A 22,945-nucleotide genomic window follows, 5' to 3' on the forward strand; every position below is an offset into this window, starting at 1 on the left:
TATTTCAACATTTTAACACCCGTATTCACACACGTTTCACTTACGTGAGTAGATATTACCTACTTGAGCTCGGAACAACCACTGACTGTTTCACGATCGTTCTTGCAGACCTGTTGGTTCTCCTTCAGAAAGTAGTAGGGATAACTGAACTATCACTACAATCGGGTACAACGAATCAAAACTCGATCAAGAAGGGGAAACTGATTGTGAATCTCATCTGAAACGTGTACCTTTACATTTAACTTTTAATGTATTATGGATCATTTCTTATTGAGATCAATTCATTTACACCAAGTTGCACAAAATAACTTTAATCCAAATAATTCAACTTATGGTCCAACTTTTACGTGAAAAAAAATGATAGGAATGCAAAAAATTTAAAAAGTTATATCTATGCAAATAAACATTATTTATTTATTAAATGCTCTTTTGCTATTTAAGATTATTAAATTTTATGACACGTAAGAAAATAATGTTGTTGATCGTAATTAATTTCACGAAATGATTCAACATTATATAAATATATTTCGTTTCATTTTAAAGAATCTAGTCACTCACTCAGACCGTTCGAAAAACATATATATTTTAAACAAAATATATGGGTATATTTTAAACAAAATTAATAATAAGTCGAAAGTATAAAACGAAATATTTTTATTTTTGAACACACAGTTTAATACGACTTCAGGAATGTCTGAAAAAAAAAAAAATAATTCGGAAAAAAGATTTCTTCTCGACTCATTATAAATTCCCAGATAATCGGACAAAAAAAGGCGTACGTTATGTTGTAATAGCGACACTACTTTCGAATAAACTAAATCTTCTCCTTTTTTTTTTTGGTCAGGTAAAAAACGACGGTGGTACATACGCGGCCAGCTACGCGCATTTCTTACGGGGGATTTCCACGGAAATTACTTCAGCGCCCCGTTAATTTTTTAATATATTATAAATATTTATGTCAAAAATTTAATTCAAATATCTTGAAGTATTTAACTGTATGTTCTCCAAAATAAAAAAATATTTCCTTTTATACTTTCGAGTTTATAGAATTTTTTTTATAATATACCCATTTCTCGTGGGAATCTAACAATAAGTGTCCCAATTCTTTAACGTAAATGATTTTGCTGAGTTAGTTTATTTGATTTTTGTATTTTTTATATTCCTGTATACTCTCTGGTATGTCAATAATTTCGTGACTCGTCGTCGTATGCTCTTAGATTGTTCAACTCTAAGAGAGAAACAGGTTGATCGACCGATAAAAAAAGGAATCTGTTTAATTCCTGTTAGTCATATTATAAAAAACTGTAGAAATTGAATAGTTTATATAGAATTGATGATGCGTGCAATGTATTATTTATCGATATAGATACCTAAGATTGTAATTTTGCGATCTAACAAAGAAAATTTGCCTAAAAAAAAAAGTCTCGAAAAAGAATATTTGATTTTTAAAATCATTTCGGGACTTTTGGCCTACCTTGTGTGTATGTGTATTTATTTTTATTTTTAATAATATTAATATATAGGAACCATGTGACGTATAATGAAAAATGCATCTATTCGTAAATCGAAATTAATAAATTTTATAAATAATTAATATACAAATTTTTCGTTAACTTTCCCTACTCCATTTCTCCAGCACAAAAATTTTTTTTATAATAATAATTAAAAGATATTTATATATTATTTTACATAAGTAATTAATAATTTATAAAACGAATATAAACGATGATGAAATTTGTATTTCTTGCAATTTTATTCTAGAAAGAATAATTATTTGTAATAATATAATAGTGCAAGTGAAAAAAGATCAGGATGATCATTATATCCAAACTGGCAGAACGGAAATTATTTCCGAATTTTCTTTCTTTTATTTGTAGCCAATCATATCAATGAGCTCGTATAAACAGAGATGACTGGTCCAACATCAGTAGACTTCTAAGAAAAATTTGTCGGAACCGTAAACGGTTCCAGTCCTTGGGGCAAGACATTCTTTAGGCGAAGAGCTAGGGGAATACTTTCAAACTTGGGTTGCATTCTAATTGGTCAAAGTTTCTTAGTGGCAAAAGGGGACATAAAGAAAACAGGAAAAAAAATATTACTTGAGATACTCACCAAAAATTGTTAATCCATTAAGTATAAATAAATATAAATAAATAAAGAAATAATAATATTAAAATAAAGATCAATAATGCATTTACAAAATAAATAAGATAATAAAATAAATAATAAATCTACAAGATATATGTGTGTGTGTAAATATAATTTTAACTAATTATATATAATATTCTAATATATAATTATTTTTATGTAGTAGTAATATTATTATGATAATACACGTAACACAAACAAAACTATTATATAAATCCATATATTACAACAACAAAATCCTATAATTTCGAATAACATTTTCAACAATTTGTCATTTTTATTTTTCCTCCTATCTATATAAATGAATACAATCAAGATCACTTATAATAATTTCGTTATATAAGAAAAAGAAATTAAAAAGATATAATGAACATGTTTTTAAAAATTAGAAATAGAAATAAACAATATAAAGATAGATGTATAAGAAGTAATAGACTATATCCATAAGAGTGACTTCAATGACAGCATAAAACATGTTGCAGCGTATTCGTAATCAAAATGACGATGATCAAATGGCATGATCGACCTCGAAGAGACATTGAAGGGATGAGAGAGTATTTACGCGGGTGAAAGTAAACCAGTGAACCGGCCATATCTGACTGGAACTAGTTTAATCTATAGTTCGTGAAACAAACTTTTTTCATGAATCTAACATATACGTACATATAAAAACATATATCTGTATATTTAATACATTGTGTATTTATATATATATATGTATGTGTGTACATTGTGAAATTATGCTCATTAATTAAACATATATAACTACCTACACATAAAACACTCACACATACATACATACATACATTTATACGTAAACGAAGAAATGATCATAGAAAAGAAGTATTAAATTTAAAAGATTATTATCAATGAATCATCGATCTTTGAATAATTTATTAAACGTGAAAATATATAAACGTAATTATCTAGACAATTAAATCTTAAAATAAGACAAATATTAATTTAGAAGATGGATCTATTACCTAAAACAATTATCTTTAAAATAATAACGAAAATATTTTTCTTCTTCGACGTATTTTTTTTGGCTTCTATTTTTTTTTGTTCAGAATACACACAACCATATAATATATGCATTATCGTACGGTTGATAATAAACAAGATAAGGCAATTACGTAACATTGGTCCTAATAGATCCTTATTTGATCTAAACCCATGCGAGCCTTATCGGTTTTATTACATTGACGAATTAAACGTAAAACGATTTTTTTGGTCTGCAAAAGAAGTCACGAACAAGTTTTATGAGAAATTCTATACGCAAACAATTGTTAACAATAAAATGAGAATGATCGTGCAATAAACACGTGGGGGGTAAGAATTTTATTTACCGTAACCGACAGTCCTAATATAAGTTTGTTTTATCTATTTAAATATATGTGTGTACATATACATATGTATGTATGTGTATATGAATATGTAAATCTCTTTCGTCAAACCGGAATACAGTTTTATCAGTTGCACTTGATCTTTCCTCATTTATTTAAGCCCGGTTGACTGAATAACTATGAAACTTCCAAATTTTTTTTTCTTTTCTATGGCTGTTTACAGGAAGTACAGAAGTACATTTGATCAGACTTAAAATCCGCCATTATTAAAAATGTTTAAAAACTAGAACCGACGTGTCTACATAGCCCATAAAAAAGAAACATTATTTATATTAATCATTTATCAGATTTAATTTGAAGAAAATAAAAGATTCTATAATACGTAATTTTTATTGTTTGCGTTTCATAAATTATGTTAAATATATAACTTCCTTGATATTAGGATATCTGTTTCTGTAGTTTCCGGTTGTCTTTTTATAAAAGAAAATAATCATAAATAATTAAATAAATAAAAAAAAAAAGATGTGAATGAAAATGTGTATCTATACAAAAAAAAAACCTGTGCGTTACATCAATTTATTCTAAAAATAAAAAGTTACGTAAACAAATAAAGTGTATCATATCTGTCTATAAATCAAATATTGCAAGTCATACGCCAATTGTATGTCATTCGTCAAATAACACGATACGAGACGTAACATTGAAGGCAGATAATAAGTTAAAACTTTTTAATCATAAGTGAGAAAATCATTATATTTGTAGATTATATTTAGAGAAATTAGGAGAGAGAGAGAGAGAGAGAGAAATACGATTGGTACATTTAAACTTGTATCTATATTTACTAAATATATGTCAGAGTATATATGCGAAAGGGAATTCCAGATGCGTCATGAATACTAATCAAGTGTGCGTAGACTGTACATGATAAGTCATAAAATTGGTTAGAGTCGAGACTGAAAGTAAGATTACATGATCTTTTTAATTTCATGCATTTCTTTTTTATGTGATATCTACTTTACAGAGATATCAGACATTTTATTAAACTCGATAGTCATAAATATTATTCAAAATTAATCATTTTATTTATTAAAAGTTTAATAAACATTTTTTTTATTTATTAAAAAAAAAGAATTGTTTTATTCTTCAGCTTTTTTATTTATAATTTTTTGCAATTGTTCAAACAAGTTTTGGATAGATAGATATTTATTTAATTTACAGCATATAATAATATTGATAATGTTAATATTATGAAAATGAAAGATAATTATTCAATGATTTTAAGTAAATACTCAGTAGATAAAATGTTATCATTAAGTTAGTTATAATCGATCACATGTAAAAACTATGGCAACGGAATACGAAACAAATGGAAGCCTTTCTTCATTCGACAATACATGCGTATAGTGTTTCGTCAAAGTACTTATAGTAGTGTTTGAATTATGATAATTATAAGTAATCACATAAAAAAGATAATAATTAGTAATATGATGTGTAATGGTAATTAAAGTAACTTCTAATCGTTAACGATCGTTATCAAAAAAACAATGGACGTCAAGGACAGTAGCGAAGAAGAGGACGAAGAAACAAGAGATATCTCCCCCTTCAGTAAATTTGACGAAAGCATCGAAGTTCGTAATGCAGAAGAAATTAAAAGTCCAGTTAATTATCCAAGACCACCGAGTTCGAGAAGAGGTCGAAGAAATTTTACGAACGACGTCCCTGATATTTTGGAGGTTAACTCACCCCGAGAAAGGCGCGAATTTCGAAGGTAACACCTAACTTATAATACTTGAAATCTAATGTTTATTCATATCTAAAAAAAATAAATTATATGTAATATAAAAATCACAATATAATTAATAGTAGTTTAACTATAAATATTAAATATAACTCATAATAGTATAATTTATACTTAATAAACGTTAACTTTTCAATATAAACTAATAATTAATTTTATGAGAAAAAGATACAAATAGATCAATAAGATATTTTAGAGTGTTAATATATTTAGAATATAAAATTTTCAAAATATGATTCTAATTAAAGGTACCCTGATCAGGAGAGATTTAGTAAATCATTAGTAATCGGTAGCGATCCATCAGACAGCGAAGAAACAGACGATGATGATATCCAAGGATCAAGTATTTCCAAACAAATGGAAATGTACGATCCAAAGGAATTCGAAGATCTCAACGTATCAACCGAGTTGAAGGAACTCTTTCAGAATATTTCTAGGTTAGAATTTCTTCTTTAAACTATAAGAAAAAAATTATATTTTTTCTAACAATACAATAAGAATTTATGATATTTTTTTTCCTAAACGCTCAGGTATACTCCACAAAAGATAGAATTGAATTATAAGTTGGTGCCATTTATTCCCGACTATATACCAGCGGTCGGTGATATAGATGCCTTCATAAAAATCCCTAGACCAGACGGTGTTGAAGATAAAATAGGTCTTGCTGTATTAGACGAACCATGTACGGAACAATCCGACCCAGCTGTATTACATTTACAATTAAGAACCCATTGCAAAAGTGCTAGTGCACCTAGGCAAGCAGTGATAAAAAGAGTCGAAGATGCGGAAAAAAATGTTAAGGCTATAGAGAAATGGATCGAGGATATGAATCAACTTCATCGAAGTAAACATCCGCCTGCTGTACAGTTGACTAAAGCAATGCCTGATATCGACACGTTGATGCAACAATGGCCGCCGGATGTTGAAGATCAATTGAACGAGGCGCCACTCGATTTTACCACACTCGATTGCGAATTATCGCGTCTCGTTGACATTGTCTGCCATCTACTCGACATTCCTTCACATGATGGTTACAGACTGGAAAGTCTTCATACTCTTTTCACCCTTTATTGCGAAATACGAAATGCAACATCACAAAAAATTTGAAACCTAAAAAAGTCGAACAAAGCCTGACTTTTATTTTTTAAATATTTTTCTATTAAAACGTGTAACTTTGAAGTTACGCTCATATGTGATTATATATTTGAAAAAAATCTAATTTTATCACAAAATTAATTATTATTTATATTTTGTGTGTTAAATATAATTATACTTAGCATAGTGTGTAGTTAAACTAGTATAAATTATACTACAAGTTTAATATATCATTTGTATTTTAATAAATGTGAATAAAAATTAGATTTAAAATAAATGTAACTGTAAAAAAAAAAAAGTTAAATTAATCATGTCTACATTTTTTTCGTTCAAAGCATAAACATGCAATTTATCGCATATATTATATAACATAATGTAGAAAAAAATTTTAATCACTCTTCGATATTTCACTGAAAAAAAAAGTACGTTGAAAACTGTAAATATTTCTTTTAATAGTATTAAAACATTGATTGTAGCCGCGAGTCATAAATAAGCATACATATACACATCCATATATATCATAATAACGTAACAATGATACGTTTTAGTCATGAATAAGAGAAAAAATGTGCAAAAAAAGATATGAAAATTATCAACTCTTATATTATCAAGTATTCAATTAATTAATCATTAAAAATAATTTAACCTACATAAATAATCAAAAAATACATACAGACAAATTAGACTCATATGTATATGTATATATACGTATTAAATATAAATATAAACTATATTTGAAATTAAAATAAATATATAAATATTAATTACGTGATAAGATCCAAAAAAACAAGATGGCTTCCATTAAAACATGGCTACCAAAAACAATAAAAAGGATACGATGTACGGCGAATGCAGATTGGTGGCCGTCTGTCTCCTAATTCACTCGACGTAAGCATATATGTATAAATATAAAAGAATCATTCTTCCCCTCTTCTTTCCCTTTCCAGTGTACAATAATTACTTCCCCTTCCACAATAATCTAGTTACTGACGCATGCGTATCTTACCTCTCTTTTCTTCTCTCGTTCTCATTCTCATTCTAACGATAAGAAAGTAAGGTTATACTTCCGGACTAGTGTGAACAGATGATTCAGTAAATACGTAGAATCACGTGATACATACAAATGCATTACGAATAAAGCATTATCTCTATATAACTCATGTTTAGTACCAGTCAGCATATCATTTAAAAGCGTATCTTTAATATTGTGCTCGTTGTGAGGTTATTGTTTACTTAATTAAAATTAAACATATACCTTTTCATTATAAACAATAAATAAAAAGTAATCAAAATTATGAAATTGTAACATTAATAGTAGCAAATAAAGCGGGCATTTTGAAAAGATTATTTAATATACGATATAAAATGACGGACAGTCCAACATTAACTAACAATAACATTGGAATAAACAACAGCAGCGGTAATCTAGATCAAATTGATATTTGTCGAAGTAACGACGACGAGGAAAGATTATTAAAACCACGAAATAATTTTCCTTCTTACTCAAACCAAGATATTAGTGTTAGATTTCGGGTAAGATTAAACTTATTAAATATAAAAAATAAAATTGTGTTATTTTCATTCCAATAATCAATTTCTTTTATTTATTTTGAATCAAATTTGTGATTCTTTTCGTTTGATAATAATTATCTTAAACTTATCTCGTATTCAATATCAAGTCTTTTTAAATTTGTTTACAAATGACGCCTAAGGAAGTCTTGAAAGAGATAAATTTGTACAATTTATCGTTTCTTTTTTTGCCTCCATTTTTGAGCATAATAATATATCATTTTTATGCGCTATCGATGTAATTGCTTTCTGTATTCTTGTATATTTTTTTATTTATTGTTATTTTTTAATTGATAAAATGTTAGATTTATGAAAAATAATAAAATTGTACGGTAGAGTAATTATTTAATTTTTTGAATATTAATGCTTGTTATATCATTAAAAATTTTGTCCTTTTTTTTTATTTAACAGAATATTATACACAATGTCATTCCTTCGTCCAATCTTATGGAAAGTCTTAATAATCGACAATCAAGAAAGATTTATAACGGAGATATAGAGCCAGGAGCTACTAATTTTCTTTCAACTAATTATGAAGTAATTTTTTATATCTCCAAAAAATTTATTATTATATAGTTTTAAACAATAACTGATTGTTATCTTTTTTCTTTAATCTAGAGTCTCGATTATGACCCTTGTGAAAACTATCTTCTTCAGGACGAGGAAAGGAAGAAGGGTTACAAATTTGTTGTTAAAAAGAATTTTGCAAGATGGTTCATCTTTTTGTTAATAGGAATTTGTACTGCTTTGATAGCATGTTTTGTAGATATTTCAATAGAACAATTATCCAATATAAAATATGGATATTTAAAAACTTGTATCCTTAATTATTCAAATTTTTCTATATTTTTTTGTTATAAGCTGTATCAATACAAAGATAAATTTTTCTTAACATATGATAACAGATGTAGATCATTGTGTAGTTAATAATTGCTTATGGCTACCATATTTATTATGGTTAACTTCTAATTTAATACCAGTATTGATAGGCGCTATTTTAGTATCCTACATTGAACCTGTTGCAGCTGGTAGTGGCATTCCACAAGTTAAATGTTATTTAAATGGAATTAAAGTGCCTCGAGTAGTACGAATTAAAACATTAGCAGTTAAAACAATTGGTGTCATTTGCACTGTAGTTGGTGGATTAGCAGGAGGAAAAGTAATATCAATGAATTCTTTTGACAATAATTATAAGTAAACAATTACCATTACATTGGTTATTTTATATTAATAAAAAAGGAAGGTCCAATGATACACTCAGGAGCGGTAGTTGCTGCTGGAATATCTCAAGGGAAAAGTACAACATTTAAAAAGGATTTAGGAATCTTCAAGTATTTCAGAGAAGATCACGAAAAAAGAGATTTTGTATCTGGTGGAGCAGCCAGTGGTGTATCTGCTGCTTTTGGTGCACCCATAGGTTTAAAAAATGTTTTCTGCATGTAAATATAGGCTAACAAAAATACCAGTGTAAATTTTTATTTATAAATCAATATTTTAGGTGGAGTTTTATTTAGTATCGAAGAAGGTACTAGCTTCTTTAATCAAAGTCTAACATGGAGAACATTTTTTGCTAGCATGATCACCACTTTCACGCTGAACATTATTCTTAGTACTTACCATGGACATCCTGGCGATCTTTCATATCCAGGTTTACTAAATCTGGGAAAATTTGATTCCATACCGTACCAAGTTTATGAAATTCCATTATTCATGATAGTTGGAATAATTGGTGGTATTCTCGGTGCTTTGTGGAATCATATTAATTACAAAATTACATGTTTTCGGTTAAAATATATAACACAAAAATGGTTGAAAGTAATAGAAGCTCTTGCAGTAGCAATAATGAGCGCAACAATGGGATTTTTGATGATATATTTTCTCGATGATTGTAAACCCATTGGGCAAGATCCTACAAAGTTTCCTATTCAGATGTATTGCAAGGAAGGAGAATATAGTGCAGTTGCTGCATTATGGTTTCAAACACCAGAAAGTAGTGTAAGATCTTTATTTCATGACCCTAAAGGTACATCATAACAATATAACATATTTTATAATTAACTTTTGGAATGCTAGAATATTTATATTCTTTCTTTTTTCATAGGTTCCCACAATGATATTACCTTAGCTGTTTTTATTATACTTTATTTTTTCCTAGCTGTTTTTACATTTGGATTATCTATGTCCAGTGGACTTTTTATTCCATCGCTTTTAATTGGTTCTGCCTGGGGTAGACTTATTGGATCAGCATTATCCAAAATATGTCCAGATTCTGTAAGAACAAAATTCAAAGAATTTTGGAATACGTACTGTGACTTTATAACATTCATCTCTAATGAATATTTATTATATCTACAATAGGTGGTATTAGATCCTGGAAAATATGCTTTGCTAGGTGCTGCTGCGCAATTGGGTGGAACCATTAGAATGACAATCAGTTTAACTGCAATTTTGATTGAAGCGACTCAAGGGATATCTTTTGGTTTGCCCGTGATCATAGTTCTTATTTTGGCGAAATGGGTTGGTGACTTCTTTAACGAGGTAATGAATTTATTATATCTACAATAGGTGGTATGATCCTGGAAAATGCTTTGCTAGGTGCTGCTGCGCAATTGGGTGGAACCATTAGAATGACAATCAGTTTAACTGCAATTTTGATTGAAGCGACTCAAGGGATATCTTTTGGTTTGCCCGTGATAATAGTTCTTATTTTGGCGAAATGGGTCGGTGACTTCTTTAACGAGGTAAATAATTTTAAATTTAATTTAATAATTGTAGAACATTGGGAATTAATCTAATAAGCATTATCGACATTGTCAATGTTTTCTAAATTTTGGCATATATTTTTTAACTTTAATCCAAAATAGTATACTATTAAGAAATACTAGAAATATTATACTGATTTATTTAATACAAACCATTGAAAATTCCGACATTACTTATTAGTCAAGCCAAATATTATGGCTTCAATCAAAGGCTTTAAAGGTCAATTCCCTTTACCCTCCCACTCTTATATCCTCTCGTAAACATCAAATTCTCAGCCCCATTATATCTGTAGTTTTGTGTGTGTGATGTTGACTGTTACTGTAAATTTACGTAACTATATTGCTACATTTTTCCTACTTAAAGACTTTTCTACCCATTATCCACAAAGGAAAATCTCAGAGAAGTAAACAAATAAATGTACTCTAACATAGAATTACAATAGCGATAAATTATTTCTTCTTCGTCAAAAAATAAATACATTTTTATAATAGGTAATCATAACGATGAATATTAGTAGAAAACTATTAGTGTGTGATAAGATATTGGATGTTAATCATAGATCAGATTGACGAGATGGTCACATGAATAAAGATAAAGGAACTGAATTAGCTAAAAAGATCAAAGAACAATTCAAACCATAACAAAACAAAATATAATTACAAGTATCTAATAATGATTATTCAACAGGGCATTTACGACATTCATATACAAATGGCAGGAATACCATTACTACCTTGGGAAGCACCACCATTGTCAAATAATATATATGCTAGTGAAATTATGAATCATCCTGTAACAACTTTCAAAACTGTTGAAAATGTAGGACATATTTTAGAACTTTTAAAATGTGTTACATACAATGGATTTCCTGTGGTAGATCCTCCAAGTAGCGATCAGGTAATGTTTGAATTTATTGATCTTTGTTTTTTATAAATATATTTTCAAATAATTCTATAATTCCTATTTGTGGTAAATATTATGTTTCTAATATTATTTTAAATATTGTCAGGCCTATATAGAATCTTATGGTCGATTTCGTGGACTAGTGTTACGTTCTCAATTAATAGCACTTTTACAAAACAAAATATTTAATGAATACTCAGAAATATGGGAATCATCTATGAATATAAAACTTTTTCGTCATGATTATCCACGATATCCAGCTATCAAAGATGTAAATATAACAGAAGAAGAAAAAACATATACTATAGATTTAAGACCATTCATGAACCCTTCTCCATATGCAGTCAAACATGTTAGTATATATATATTTATTTCTTTTCTAATAATATATATTTTAGATAAAATAATATTCTATCTAAAAATAATAATCTTTTTCAGTCTTCTTCATTGCCACGAATTTTTAGACTTTTTAGAGCTTTAGGTCTTCGCCATTTACCTGTTTTAAATGACGTGAATGAGGTATGTGATATTATGAATCATGTGCACTAATTGCCATAGCTTAATCCCTTGCATTATAATAATGTGTGAGACTCGTGATTCGTTTTACGTTCAAAACATAAGAAGCACAGAATACAACACAGACTTTGGCATATAGTTCTACGCATTAAATTATAATGCAAGAGGTTAATCGAAACTAGATAATAATGTTAATTATATTAATACCACAGGTAATTGGAATGATTACTCGAAAAGATATTGCCAAATATAGAATATGGAAACATAGAGGAAAGATGGGATTGGATGAACTTTTAATTTATGACCAAATTTAATTTAAAGATAATGGATAAACAATTTTTACTTGAACAAACGACGAAATTATTCTTGAATGGGTACTCAAGATAATAATTTATTCCAAAACTTTTTTTTGTTTAGGAAAAGTACAAACGTACCTTTTACGAGGTTTATATCAGTTTTAACAAAATGACATCAATAAGCAATCTATATAGAGCATATAAAAAAAAAGTAGTATCAAAGTACATAAATATATGCTAAGTAAGATTTAATTGTTAACAAATAATTCCCAGCCGAGCCATGACCATAACTTAAAAAATAGATACACTGGGATAATAACTAATAACAAAAGGAAATAATATTCGAGCTGTGGAATATACATACTTCATTTATATATGCAAATGTAGAAAAGTATTTTAATTTATTTCTCTTTTTGTTGTACTGATGATAAATCTATCTGAAACAAACAAGACGAAAAAATATTTATATCTATATATATATATATATAGAGAGAGAGAGATAGATAGAGAGAGTGTTTGAGCTAGTTTGTACAAACGTTGTGAATATATTCTATATTAAAAAATAAGAAAAAAATGTTATTTAGTTGCAGAAATTAATAGAAATTGACAAGAAATTTGCAATATCATAAACAGCATACTACAGCAGTGTCAAACATAGATTTGCATAGGCGAGCAACATTTTAAACAGTACATTTAAGCAGTTTATAATTTACTTTTGAATAAAGCTTTAAATGACCTGTATTTATATAACATTGTTTTTTTTATTTTTGAACGTAAAATATGCTCACAACGTTTGTACAAAAAATCTTAAACACTATATATATTACATACATCAACCTGTATATATATGTACAGTTTGTTTTTTTTAAATTGCCTAAGAAATGTTTATATTATATATTATATGATTTATTTTTAAATAATAAAAAAATTATAATAAATTGCACAAACAAAGATGATATTACTTAATAAAAATAAACATTATAAATACGAATTATTATATTTACAATAAACCGTTCAATTTATTATATGTATGCAATTATGCATATATTTGTAAGAAAACAATTTATTTATTTAAAAGAAAAAGATAAAAAATATATTTGAAAACAATTGAAAAATAAAAAGAAAAATACTTAAATAAACGAAGTTAAAAAAAAAGAAGTTAACCTTTAATTTGTAAAACCGAATAATAAAAAATATAAGCAAATTTATAGTTATATTAACTTTGATTAGTCGTATTAAGCTATTTCGGGAACAAATGACCTTGAAGCAACGCTACCTACGTAAAGTGGAAGAATCTATCTCTCTCCAATCTACAATAAACTCCAATTACTTGGTATTTTTTTGCCGAACTATACCAGTTAAATAAGATTGTCTATTGCCAAACATATTGTATCGATAGTTCGATAATTAATATCTTTTTTTTATTGCTAACAATTATTTAAGTTTATTAAATTTATTCTTATATCGTGTATATTTACTTGGCACTTTTTTGAAGTAAGTAATACAATAAATAAATCGTTTATACCACAATTTATACGTAAGTCATAACCTTATTTCCTAAAAACGTTATCACTACATATCCGCCATTATTATGATTGCTTCAACGACGTTTCAAAGCGGGAAATTTCAAATATATAAAAAAAACGAATACAAATGAAAATCATAATACTGCTCCAATGAAAAATTCATAATTTAAATTAAATCTTTTTTATATAAAGAAAGTATTATAAATAAAATAAATATAAACTAAATTCATAACATATATAAAATGTTCAAAAGTCTTTCATATTCTTCTATCAGACTCTGAATAAAAATAAAAAAAAAATAGATATAAATCCGTTACACGTATATGGCCTTGTTTCAAAATTTAAATGCACTATATACAAAATATTATTAATAATGAATTGTATAACGAATCTTATTACATATATTAATGCAATTAAAACTTCTAAACAAAAATCTAAACAAATTTATGAAATAATTTATTGTAAATAAGAAATTATATTCTGAATGAAACAAAAACTATTTTGATTATAATCATAACCTAAATTCTTAAATACAGGTATACGAAAATTATGCGTCTTAATGTCAAAACTTTGTCGTTTCTTAAAGGAAGAGTAACGACCTTGGAACTCTTGAGGGATAAGATAGAACGTCTGGGACCAGGAAATATCAAAGGAGAAAATCAAAGTAAGTGGAGAGAAGAAACAGTCGGGGGGGCTTCCTCGTGGGTCGATCGTTCGTTGAAAAAGCAATAAGAAGAAGAAAGAATAAGAAAGAGAGAGAGAGAGAAAGAAAAAAGGATAAGAAGAAAAGAAAGAAGGAGTGGGAGGAAAAGAAAAGAATAGAAAAAGAGAAAAGGCGCCGTCCTCCTAGTGGTCGTCCGGCGAACGTCTTCGTGCATTTTAAGACGCGGCCGGTGGCCGGTCAATAGTTTCCCGGTCTCTCTCTCTTTCTCTCCTTCTATCTTTCTCACTTCTCCCTGTGTCTGTAACTCTCTCTGTCTCCCTTTATCTCTCTTACTCTCTTCGGTCGTACACCTGTCCGTCGTGAAGTTGCAGACGGAGAGGTAGGAAGGGGTTATGGTCAATAAACGCAACCACGTCACACGCAGCCTATCGGCGACCCCGCTTGGCCCCTTAAAGTGGCCCCGAACGAAAATCTTACATGTAGACCGATATTTCCTTTTGTGCGTTTGTCTACAGAATATCTTGAGAAAAGTTAAATCGATTTTCATTTGGCCGATATAGACAGATTCCGTGTGTCTGAAGGATTGTACGATTGTGAAACGAGACACGTGCGCGTGCCGGTATTAACAAACGGTGGGTTCTTCCTACGTTTACGTGGATTCACCGAATTGCGTCCGCCATTGTTGTGATTGTGAACATTCCAGAGAAGACAGCGTTTCTTAACTCGGATGCGCATGCGCATTTTATGCTTGACTCGACGACGCTCTTCTTTCGAATTTTCGGAGACGCGAACACACACACGTATACGCACGCACGCCACCACACTACTACTACACTACTATTCTACTCGACTACGGTCACGAATACGGCATATAAACGCGTGTCGCGGCGTGCGCGCGCCCGCCCGAGCATTTCGAAAATCTCATTTACCGATGCTTTTTTACGCACGTGCTTGCAACCCTAATTTTACACCTGTCGCTTGCGCTCGCGCGCGCCCGCGCATTTCGTTTGACGCATTTTTATAATTATACATTTAAAAACGCCGGGCTAGTATTTTATTTCTTTCTTATTATTTTTCTTTTCTTTCTCTTTCTCTTTCTCTCTTGTTTTTTTTTCTTTTTTCTTTTACGTTTCTACACGCAAGAAGGAATCCTACAACGCTCTTACCCTTTTCTTAAAGGATCGCTGGCGTTCTTAATGTGCGTGTCTTCTTATTTGATAAGATTTTTATATCGAGGATATTATTTTTTAAACGCGGTTATCGATTCTATTGTCTATGATAGTTGAATTTAAACGATATTACGAATATAAACGTAATTTAATGTATAATATTTATTTGTGTAGATTAATTTGACATAATAATATCGATAACGTTTAATAAATTTGATAATAAAACGAAGTGAATTTTTGTTTTCAGGATAAATATCATATTCAAAGATACTGCAGTTCTGTCTTATTATTGGATATAAAGGTGTCTATAGTAGTCTGGGATATAGCAACAAATAAAAAGGAAGTTACACAGTGTAATTGACTGGACGTATATGTCTAATATATATTTTCTTAAAAATTGTTTTTCTAAATTTTGTAAAGATGACAAACTATATTAATAACGATGTTTGTTATTTGCATAATTGCGTGTTATGCCCAAAGCCAAGAAAAAATCTTACCTTAGAAAGGTAAGGGAAATGCGAGAGTATAGACGACAAAAACTAATGTCTGAAACAGCAGAGGAACGTGCTTTGAGATTATATGCATCGGCTGAAAGAATGAAGAACGCCAGAGCTAAAGAAACCGAAGAACAAGCTGCGTTGAGGAGAATGCAAGAAGCTCAGAGAATGGCCAGGCATCGTGCTAAGAAGAAGCGTTGTCTTGACGAAAATCTAGCTAGAGAAATATCCAAGATCGCTGAACTCTCTAAAATGCCAGATGCAGCGACCATTGCTCAAATGTCTGAAATGAATATGAACAAAATATCTGCCGAATTGAAGCAAATGATGGAGAGAGGTAAAGTTCCCGAACACATAGTACAGATGGCTCAACTTGCTGAATTTAGTAAAATGACTGAATTAAACAAAATGTCTCAAGATATGGCCAAGAGATACGAAATGGAGAAGATGGCGGAATACGCCAAAGCAACAGAGTATGTAAAAATGCAAGAAATAGCCAAAATGAACGAAATGGTTAAATTGTCCGAAATGGCTAAGTATAATGACATTACAAAGATAAATGAAATAGCCAAGATGAATGAAATGATTAAAATGTCTCAAATGGTAAAAATAAATGAGGCACAAAGAATGAACGAAATAGCTAAGTTAAATGAAATGGTTAAAATGTCAGAGATGGCTAAATACAATAATGACTTAACGAAACTCAATGAGATCGCACAAATTAATGAAATGGCTAAGGAAATAGCTAAGATGAACGAAAAAACTAAAATGAATGAAATGATCAAAATGGCTAACATACAAAATGATATAACCAAAATACCAGAGTACTCGAAGATAGCTGAAATGGCCAAATTAACGGAGTTAGCTAAGCTCAATGAAATAACAATAACAAAATTAAATGATCCACCACCTCCACCTCCTCCACCAAAAGTTGCTGAAATTCCAAGAATTCCTGAACCTGTGATTACTGTGCCAAACCCAAGGAATTTGCAAAATGTTCAAACTGTTCAAGTAGCACAGGCTAGCCCATCTAGTACGATAAACTTTCCATCTGTGCCTGGCCAGGGTAAATATGCCCAATTACTGGTTATTATTGAAGAACTTGGTAGAGACATTCGCCTCTCGTATGCAGGAAGTCGTAGTGCCGCGGAACGCCTGAAAATGGGTATACAGCATGCAAGGATTCTAGTACGTGAATGTTTGTTAGAAACTGAACATAATGCGCGACAATGATCTGTCAATGAACTTAGCCGCTAGATTTTTAGCAGATTATTTTTTAAGATGATATGTATGATCCATTTAAAGCAGCAGATTTTTGATTTTGTTCAAACGAAAAGAAACAGGTTTACAAGTCACAAATAATATATCTCTGCTGCTATGTATATTATGCCATCTTGCCGATATAAGCTTAGTACCACTTTGACAATGAATCAAAATGCATTATAATGGACTGCTTGTTTCAAAATATTATACAATCTGATAAATACTTGTAATGTATTTGATATATTAGATTGTCAAAGAGAAGAACTTTTAAGCCAGTGATATTTAAGGCTTAATACATATTATTTTTATTATATAAATATTATAATTAATTAAATTGATTATATTTCCTGGTTTAATTGTACGTATATAATTATCTTTAATTGTTTAATTTTAGTTTAAGTATGAAATTAAATAAAAGATAGGACGAATTTTTAAATGAGGGGGTAAGTAAAGATTGTTTTAGAACTTTTTTTTATTTTATACGAAAGATGTTGTATGTTTTTCGCTGTTTGGGTCTGGTGAAATAGAAAAATTTATAAATAATCTTTAGATTTGATTAAATTCTCTAATGTAGAAAATAGTGTATAACAAACTAGAAATGATGTGTAAACTGAAGAGTCTTCTCACTTATATTTTATATATAAAAAATATTTTATTGCAATTTTGGTTAATACAACGGGTAATAAACAATAATTACCTAATAGTATACGTACGAGAAGAAAATTGACGAAACAAAAATGTACCTACGAAAAATATAATCCCTGGACATAAATACGAGGTATTGCTCAATAAAGTCTCAGTTTTTTTTTAATGTCTTCTCTTTTTCTTCGTCACATTATTTATCTCAAACAAATACGTCATAAAATAAACATACAGTTTGTTTTTGTATGTATGGATGAATGTATGTATGCACGTACAAAATAACGCGGATACAACTATGGATTGTATTACATACGTATACGTTGTTTTAATGAAAATATAGTAACCAGTATATTTTTATTGTTTATAATTAAAATTTTGGAAAATCACAAAGTGACTTAGCTGCTTAAAGAAAGCAGATTTTCTCTTCTATTTATATTTGGAAAGGTTAGGTAAGTAAATATATACATATGTATACGTAAATGGTGCAGAAAAGCAAAAGACGATTGCAGCGCACCGTCTTGCGCCTGCAAGTTGCGGCGTGCCAATAAAAAGTCGAGTGATTGATTGTTTTTCGCTTATGTACTTATTGTATAGTTATATATAAGCAGCAGTAATTAAGGTTTATCATTTAAGGTATGTAAATACAATTAAATTTTTCTGTATTTTCCGTGATTATATTAAAAATGTATTTAAGGTTATGTTAGATCCATATGTAGTACTCTTATCTTTTCCTTTTTCTCTCTTATGATTTATAAATAAATAGAAAAAGTGTAATATTGAAATGAAATTTGAAAACAAATGAAATTTGTTTAATTTAGGTTAGCTAATGATATTTTTGTTTCAAATTTGTTGAAATTAATGAATTATTTATTAAGGTAAACGATAAGGAAAATAATAGAAGACAACTCAGGATTAAGAAGATGGAAGAGGAACGTGGAAATGTAGAAATTTCTGCTATAGTAACAGAACCGTTGATAAACGTTCCAAATCCCAGAGCTTTGCAACAAAATACGGTAGTATCTAGTACTGCTACTATTATTCCTGGTCAATCCAGATACATACAGTTACTTAAGGTCATAGAAGAATTAGGTCGAGAAATTAGACCTTGCTATGCAGGGAGCCGCACTTCAGCGGAAAGAGTCAAGCGTGGCTTAATACATGCACGCACTCTAGTTAAAGAATGCTTAGGTGAAACTGAAAAAAGTGCTCGTCAATAATAATATATAGATTACTAAGTGAGAAAATTGAAAAAGAAGTAGTAGGTCTTTTGTATTATTGTCTTATTATTCGATTATATATTAAAATGAAAAAGAAATTGTTAACGTATCAAACTATAGAAAAAGTCATAATTATAGAATCTATATCTATTTTTATGAAGGAAAGATACAGACCTAATAATATATTATTCTTTAGGACTATATCATCTACCTCAAATATCGACCAACCTAAATCATAGTACAAGTTAGGAACATAATATTATATGAGAAATCTCATTTCATGCGTGCGCTTTCATATCTTTTTAAATTATTTATTCTTTTAAACAATTGTTCATATGCGAAGAAATGCTTATATATGCAGAAAGAGAGAACGTTGGTATATTATATTTAAGTAGAATAATTATACCAAAGAGATTAATATGATTTTTATTTCTGTTAAAGACTGAATGAAAACTTAAACTTGCCTGGTTTATGTTTTTATCTTACTTTAAAATTAAGATATTAGTTTCCTCTTTTTAGTTTCTTTTTCGTTGTATAACGTAACTTATTGATTTTCATTTTATAGATTACAAAAATGTAAATTCTATGATTTTAATGGAGGAAATATAATATAATAAATTATAACAACACTGCCAAAAAAAATAAGAACAGCAGAAGTAGTTTACATGCGAGTCAAGCATAATTCTAAAGATTTTTAGTATAAATCAATATATAGTTTTAATGGTAAAGACCAACACCATATCTTTCAATGTCTTTCTCGACTCCTATAAACTGATAGTTTAACTAAATAAAGTTATTATGTCATAGAAGCATTTTATCTTCTGCGCTATAAATATAATAGAAAAATAAAATGATTAAACTTGAGAATAATAAACTGCTGCCATAATAAGAAAGAGATAAGGAACACCAGTTTTGCAAAATGTTTTACTTCAAATGCGAACAAATATATTACATCGTTTTACAGACAGACTTATTCATCTTTTGCGAACTAATCATAAAATACTCATAGTACAATATTTCTTATTAATAAATACAGATTATACAATAGCCAGAATTTCTGATAAATAGATGGCCTTACTCTAAGATATGCTGGTAGTACAAATATTTATTTCCTGATTTTGTAAGAATAATATTGTAAGCAAATGAAACTATATACTGTATGACTCGAGTGGTATAAGATAATTGATATATACTTTATGATTTATAAAAATGATCGGTATGAAAGATTTTAAATATATATATATGTATGTGTGTGGATGATGTTAATAAGTTCCTAACTATTTTAATAATTTATCAATTCAGTATAATGAGTAATACATTTATTAGTAGTCAAATTTTATCTCCAATTGCTTATATCCAACAAACATATAAATGCTCTCTCCAAAAAAAATATATATATATATATATTTAACTGCTATAGAAAAATGTTATATTACTGTGATCTGAATATAGAATATCTATATCCAAAGGAATATGAGTATATCTAGATCAAGTACTTACAAGTGTACTTTTTTATTCTCTCAATAGCTTTATTATTTCTAAGAAATAACAATAGAAAAAAAAGAATAATTCCAGATACTTATTAATTATATATATATATATATATATATATATGTTTTGGATTTTTACGTAATAACGTGCATTTATATATAATACCGTATCTGTATTATTTTATACCAATGTTAATTCATGATATTAACATTAATCATATGTTATAATATATGAAACAAATAAAAGCTTTTGTATTAGAGTAATACATTTTTTATCTATATCAATTACAGCATTGCAATCCTTAAAATCTAATTCTATTGAAAATATAAAATAAATCTAATTTATTATGTACATTTTTTCTGTTCCAGGTTATGTAATACATTTTTTTATCTATACCAATTGTAAAACATTGTAATTCTCAAAATCTAATTTTATTGAAAATATAAAGTAAGCCTAATTTATTATGAACATTTTTTCTGTTCCAGATTGTGTACCTGCTTGTTTTAAACATGTTTCGAACTTTGACTACTTTCGATACACAGCTTTACGCAGATTCTGTAGAATGGTGTCCCATAGAACCATTCAAAGACTTCTTCGTATGTGGGACGTATCAACTGATAGAAAATACAGAAAGTGTTGCAAAAAATGAATTGAAACCAAGTAGACGTTTAGGTAGAATATATTTATTCCAAGTTGTTAAAGGCGGTAGTATAAAATTATTGCAACAATTAGAAACAGAAGGAGTACTGGATATGAAATGGGCACATGGAATGTGTAATCAAAAAATATTGTTAGGTGTCGTTAATTCGTTAGGGTATTTACAAATTTATCAATTACAAAGTGGGAACAATGAAATGTTAAAATTAATGACAGAATTGAAAGTAAACGATCAGAAGGAAGAAATTCTAGCTTTGTCTCTTGACTGGTCGATAGGAAAATATTCTAGCAAAGATAATTCCATAGCTAAGATAATAGTTAGTGATTCTACTGGTGGCACATCTTTATTCGAGTTATACAATGACCAAATAAAAAATCTAATATCGTGGTCATCTCATGAATATGAAGCATGGATAGCTGCTTTTGATTATTGGAATGTAAACATAATATACACTGGTACGAATTGCATACTCAAAATTTAACATTCATATTCTAATATTTGACAAATAATAATTATTTAAGGTGGTGATGATTGTAAATTTCAACGGTTTGATATAAGAACAGGAAATAAGCCTACTATGACTAATAGGATTCATACTGCTGGTGTTACAAGTATTCATAGCAATGTTGATAAAGAACATATATTAGCATCGGGAAGGTATTTAAAAAAAAAAATAAAGAATCTTATAAAATAAGATATTCTATAAAGATAAATAATGATTTTTAGTTATGACGAAATATTACGTTTATGGGATACGAGAAATTTCAAGAGACCGATTTCAGAAACTAATTTGCATGGTGGCATTTGGCGTTTGAAATGGGATCCTTTCGCGCGTCGATTTCTATTGGCTGCTTGTATGTACGGTGGATTTAAAGTAATCGATTGTCAGAATACGGAGACGCCTTCGATTGTTGACGAATATAACAATCACGAAAGTTTATCTTATGGATGCGATTGGTCATTTCTCTCTCGTCAATGTATTTCGGAACGAGCTATATTTCAAAATAACGAGAAAAACTTAAGGTTAGTGAGTACGTGTACATTTTACGATCATAATTTAAAACTTTCTGTAGTACGTTTAACTGACGAATAATCGAATAAAAATAAATTATCTAGATACAATTAAACTCGTTTTTTTATCGATGCTATATACAAATACATATATGCATTCTTGAAAATATGAAATTTTTATATTTTCTCCTTAACATTAGTTTTGAAACAAGCTGTGAGTTGGTGGTGTTAACGTATCTCTTTTAATTTTACATATAATCGACGATAATTCAATATTTATCAGATATGTCCCATTTTATAAAATTTTCATTAAATATTTTATTAAATATTTTATAAATCAAATCTAAAGTAATAAATACAATATAAATTCTTAATA

The 22,945-nt window shown here is 28.7% G+C and overlaps 5 protein-coding genes across 18 annotated transcripts; 4 read left to right on the forward strand and 1 right to left on the reverse strand.

The window, feature by feature from the left end:
• Positions 1-4,825: 4,825 nt before the first annotated feature.
• Positions 4,826-6,644, forward strand: LOC122523285 (intraflagellar transport protein 46 homolog). Its single transcript, XM_043644952.1, has 3 exons — positions 4,826-5,259; positions 5,538-5,726; positions 5,820-6,644. The coding sequence occupies exons 1-3, from the start codon at positions 5,036-5,038 to the stop codon at positions 6,394-6,396; spliced, it is 990 nt and encodes a 329-aa protein (XP_043500887.1). The 5' UTR covers positions 4,826-5,035; the 3' UTR covers positions 6,397-6,644.
• Positions 6,645-7,394: 750 nt separating this feature from the next.
• On the forward strand, positions 7,395-12,450 carry LOC122523289 (H(+)/Cl(-) exchange transporter 7). The gene is made up of 12 exons (XM_043644962.1): positions 7,395-7,917; positions 8,365-8,490; positions 8,572-8,770; positions 8,859-9,112; positions 9,193-9,370; positions 9,452-9,976; positions 10,055-10,224; positions 10,312-10,491; positions 11,404-11,613; positions 11,726-11,971; positions 12,058-12,138; positions 12,348-12,450. Exons 1-12 carry the CDS (start codon positions 7,750-7,752, stop codon positions 12,447-12,449), a joined length of 2,439 nt encoding a protein of 812 aa, XP_043500897.1. The 5' UTR covers positions 7,395-7,749; the 3' UTR covers position 12,450.
• LOC122523287 (phosphatidylinositol N-acetylglucosaminyltransferase subunit Y) lies at positions 9,922-15,182 on the reverse strand. Of its 10 annotated transcripts, XR_006305272.1 has the most exons (3): positions 13,712-13,796; positions 12,796-12,868; positions 9,922-10,222 (listed from the first exon to the last, which is right to left on the reverse strand). XR_006305272.1 is itself a non-coding variant. In XM_043644960.1 (2 exons), exon 2 carries the CDS (start codon positions 12,791-12,793, stop codon positions 12,680-12,682), a length of 114 nt encoding a protein of 37 aa, XP_043500895.1. In that variant the 5' UTR covers positions 12,794-12,868; positions 15,099-15,182; the 3' UTR covers positions 12,472-12,679. The 10 variants fall into 10 exon arrangements, 9 of the variants coding, with proteins under 9 accessions (XP_043500895.1, XP_043500893.1, XP_043500896.1 ...); XM_043644960.1 differs by lacking the exons at positions 9,922-10,222; positions 13,712-13,796 and adding an exon at positions 15,099-15,182 and having other exon boundaries at positions 12,472-12,868; XM_043644958.1 differs by lacking the exons at positions 9,922-10,222; positions 13,712-13,796 and adding an exon at positions 14,955-15,127 and having other exon boundaries at positions 12,472-12,868.
• LOC122523283 (arp2/3 complex-activating protein rickA-like) lies at positions 13,846-17,773 on the forward strand. 5 transcript variants are annotated; one of them, XM_043644949.1, is made up of 3 exons: positions 13,846-13,925; positions 14,544-14,621; positions 16,038-17,773. In XM_043644949.1, exon 3 carries the CDS (start codon positions 16,261-16,263, stop codon positions 17,518-17,520), a length of 1,260 nt encoding a protein of 419 aa, XP_043500884.1. In that variant the 5' UTR covers positions 13,846-13,925; positions 14,544-14,621; positions 16,038-16,260; the 3' UTR covers positions 17,521-17,773. The 5 variants fall into 5 exon arrangements, with proteins under 5 accessions (XP_043500884.1, XP_043500882.1, XP_043500881.1 ...); XM_043644947.1 differs by having other exon boundaries at positions 13,874-13,925; positions 14,494-14,621; XM_043644946.1 differs by lacking the exons at positions 13,846-13,925; positions 14,544-14,621 and adding an exon at positions 15,167-15,253.
• Positions 17,774-18,558: 785 nt separating this feature from the next.
• On the forward strand, positions 18,559-22,680 carry LOC122523284 (diphthine methyltransferase). Its single transcript, XM_043644951.1, has 5 exons — positions 18,559-18,825; positions 19,068-19,205; positions 21,386-22,013; positions 22,080-22,215; positions 22,285-22,680. The coding sequence occupies exons 2-5, from the start codon at positions 19,113-19,115 to the stop codon at positions 22,649-22,651; spliced, it is 1,224 nt and encodes a 407-aa protein (XP_043500886.1). The 5' UTR covers positions 18,559-18,825; positions 19,068-19,112; the 3' UTR covers positions 22,652-22,680.
• The last annotated feature ends 265 nt before the right edge of the window (positions 22,681-22,945 follow it).

The sequence above is a fragment of the Polistes fuscatus genome, unplaced genomic scaffold, assembly GCF_010416935.1.
Source record: "Polistes fuscatus isolate 324 unplaced genomic scaffold, CU_Pfus_HIC Scaffold6, whole genome shotgun sequence".
NCBI lineage: Eukaryota > Metazoa > Arthropoda > Insecta > Hymenoptera > Vespidae > Polistes > Polistes fuscatus.

Coding starts and splice junctions, on each gene's coding strand:
- LOC122523285 (XM_043644952.1), top strand. CDS start 5,036: ATGGACGTCAAGGACAGTAGCGAAGAAGAGGACGAAGAAACAAGAGAT. Junction 5,260..5,537: donor GAAAGGCGCGAATTTCGAAG/GTAACACCTAAC, acceptor TTCTAATTAAAG/GTACCCTGATCAGGAGAGAT. Junction 5,727..5,819: donor CTCTTTCAGAATATTTCTAG/GTTAGAATTTCT, acceptor CTAAACGCTCAG/GTATACTCCACAAAAGATAG.
- LOC122523289 (XM_043644962.1), top strand. CDS start 7,750: ATGACGGACAGTCCAACATTAACTAACAATAACATTGGAATAAACAAC. Junction 8,491..8,571: donor TTCTTTCAACTAATTATGAA/GTAATTTTTTAT, acceptor TCTTTAATCTAG/AGTCTCGATTATGACCCTTG. Junction 9,371..9,451: donor TGCTTTTGGTGCACCCATAG/GTTTAAAAAATG, acceptor TCAATATTTTAG/GTGGAGTTTTATTTAGTATC.
- LOC122523287 (XM_043644960.1), bottom strand. CDS start 12,793: ATGTATATTCCACAGCTCGAATATTATTTCCTTTTGTTATTAGTTATT.
- LOC122523283 (XM_043644949.1), top strand. CDS start 16,261: ATGCCCAAAGCCAAGAAAAAATCTTACCTTAGAAAGGTAAGGGAAATG.
- LOC122523284 (XM_043644951.1), top strand. CDS start 19,113: ATGGAAGAGGAACGTGGAAATGTAGAAATTTCTGCTATAGTAACAGAA. Junction 19,206..21,385: donor GAGCTTTGCAACAAAATACG/GTAGTATCTAGT, acceptor TTTCTGTTCCAG/ATTGTGTACCTGCTTGTTTT. Junction 22,216..22,284: donor CATATATTAGCATCGGGAAG/GTATTTAAAAAA, acceptor AATGATTTTTAG/TTATGACGAAATATTACGTT.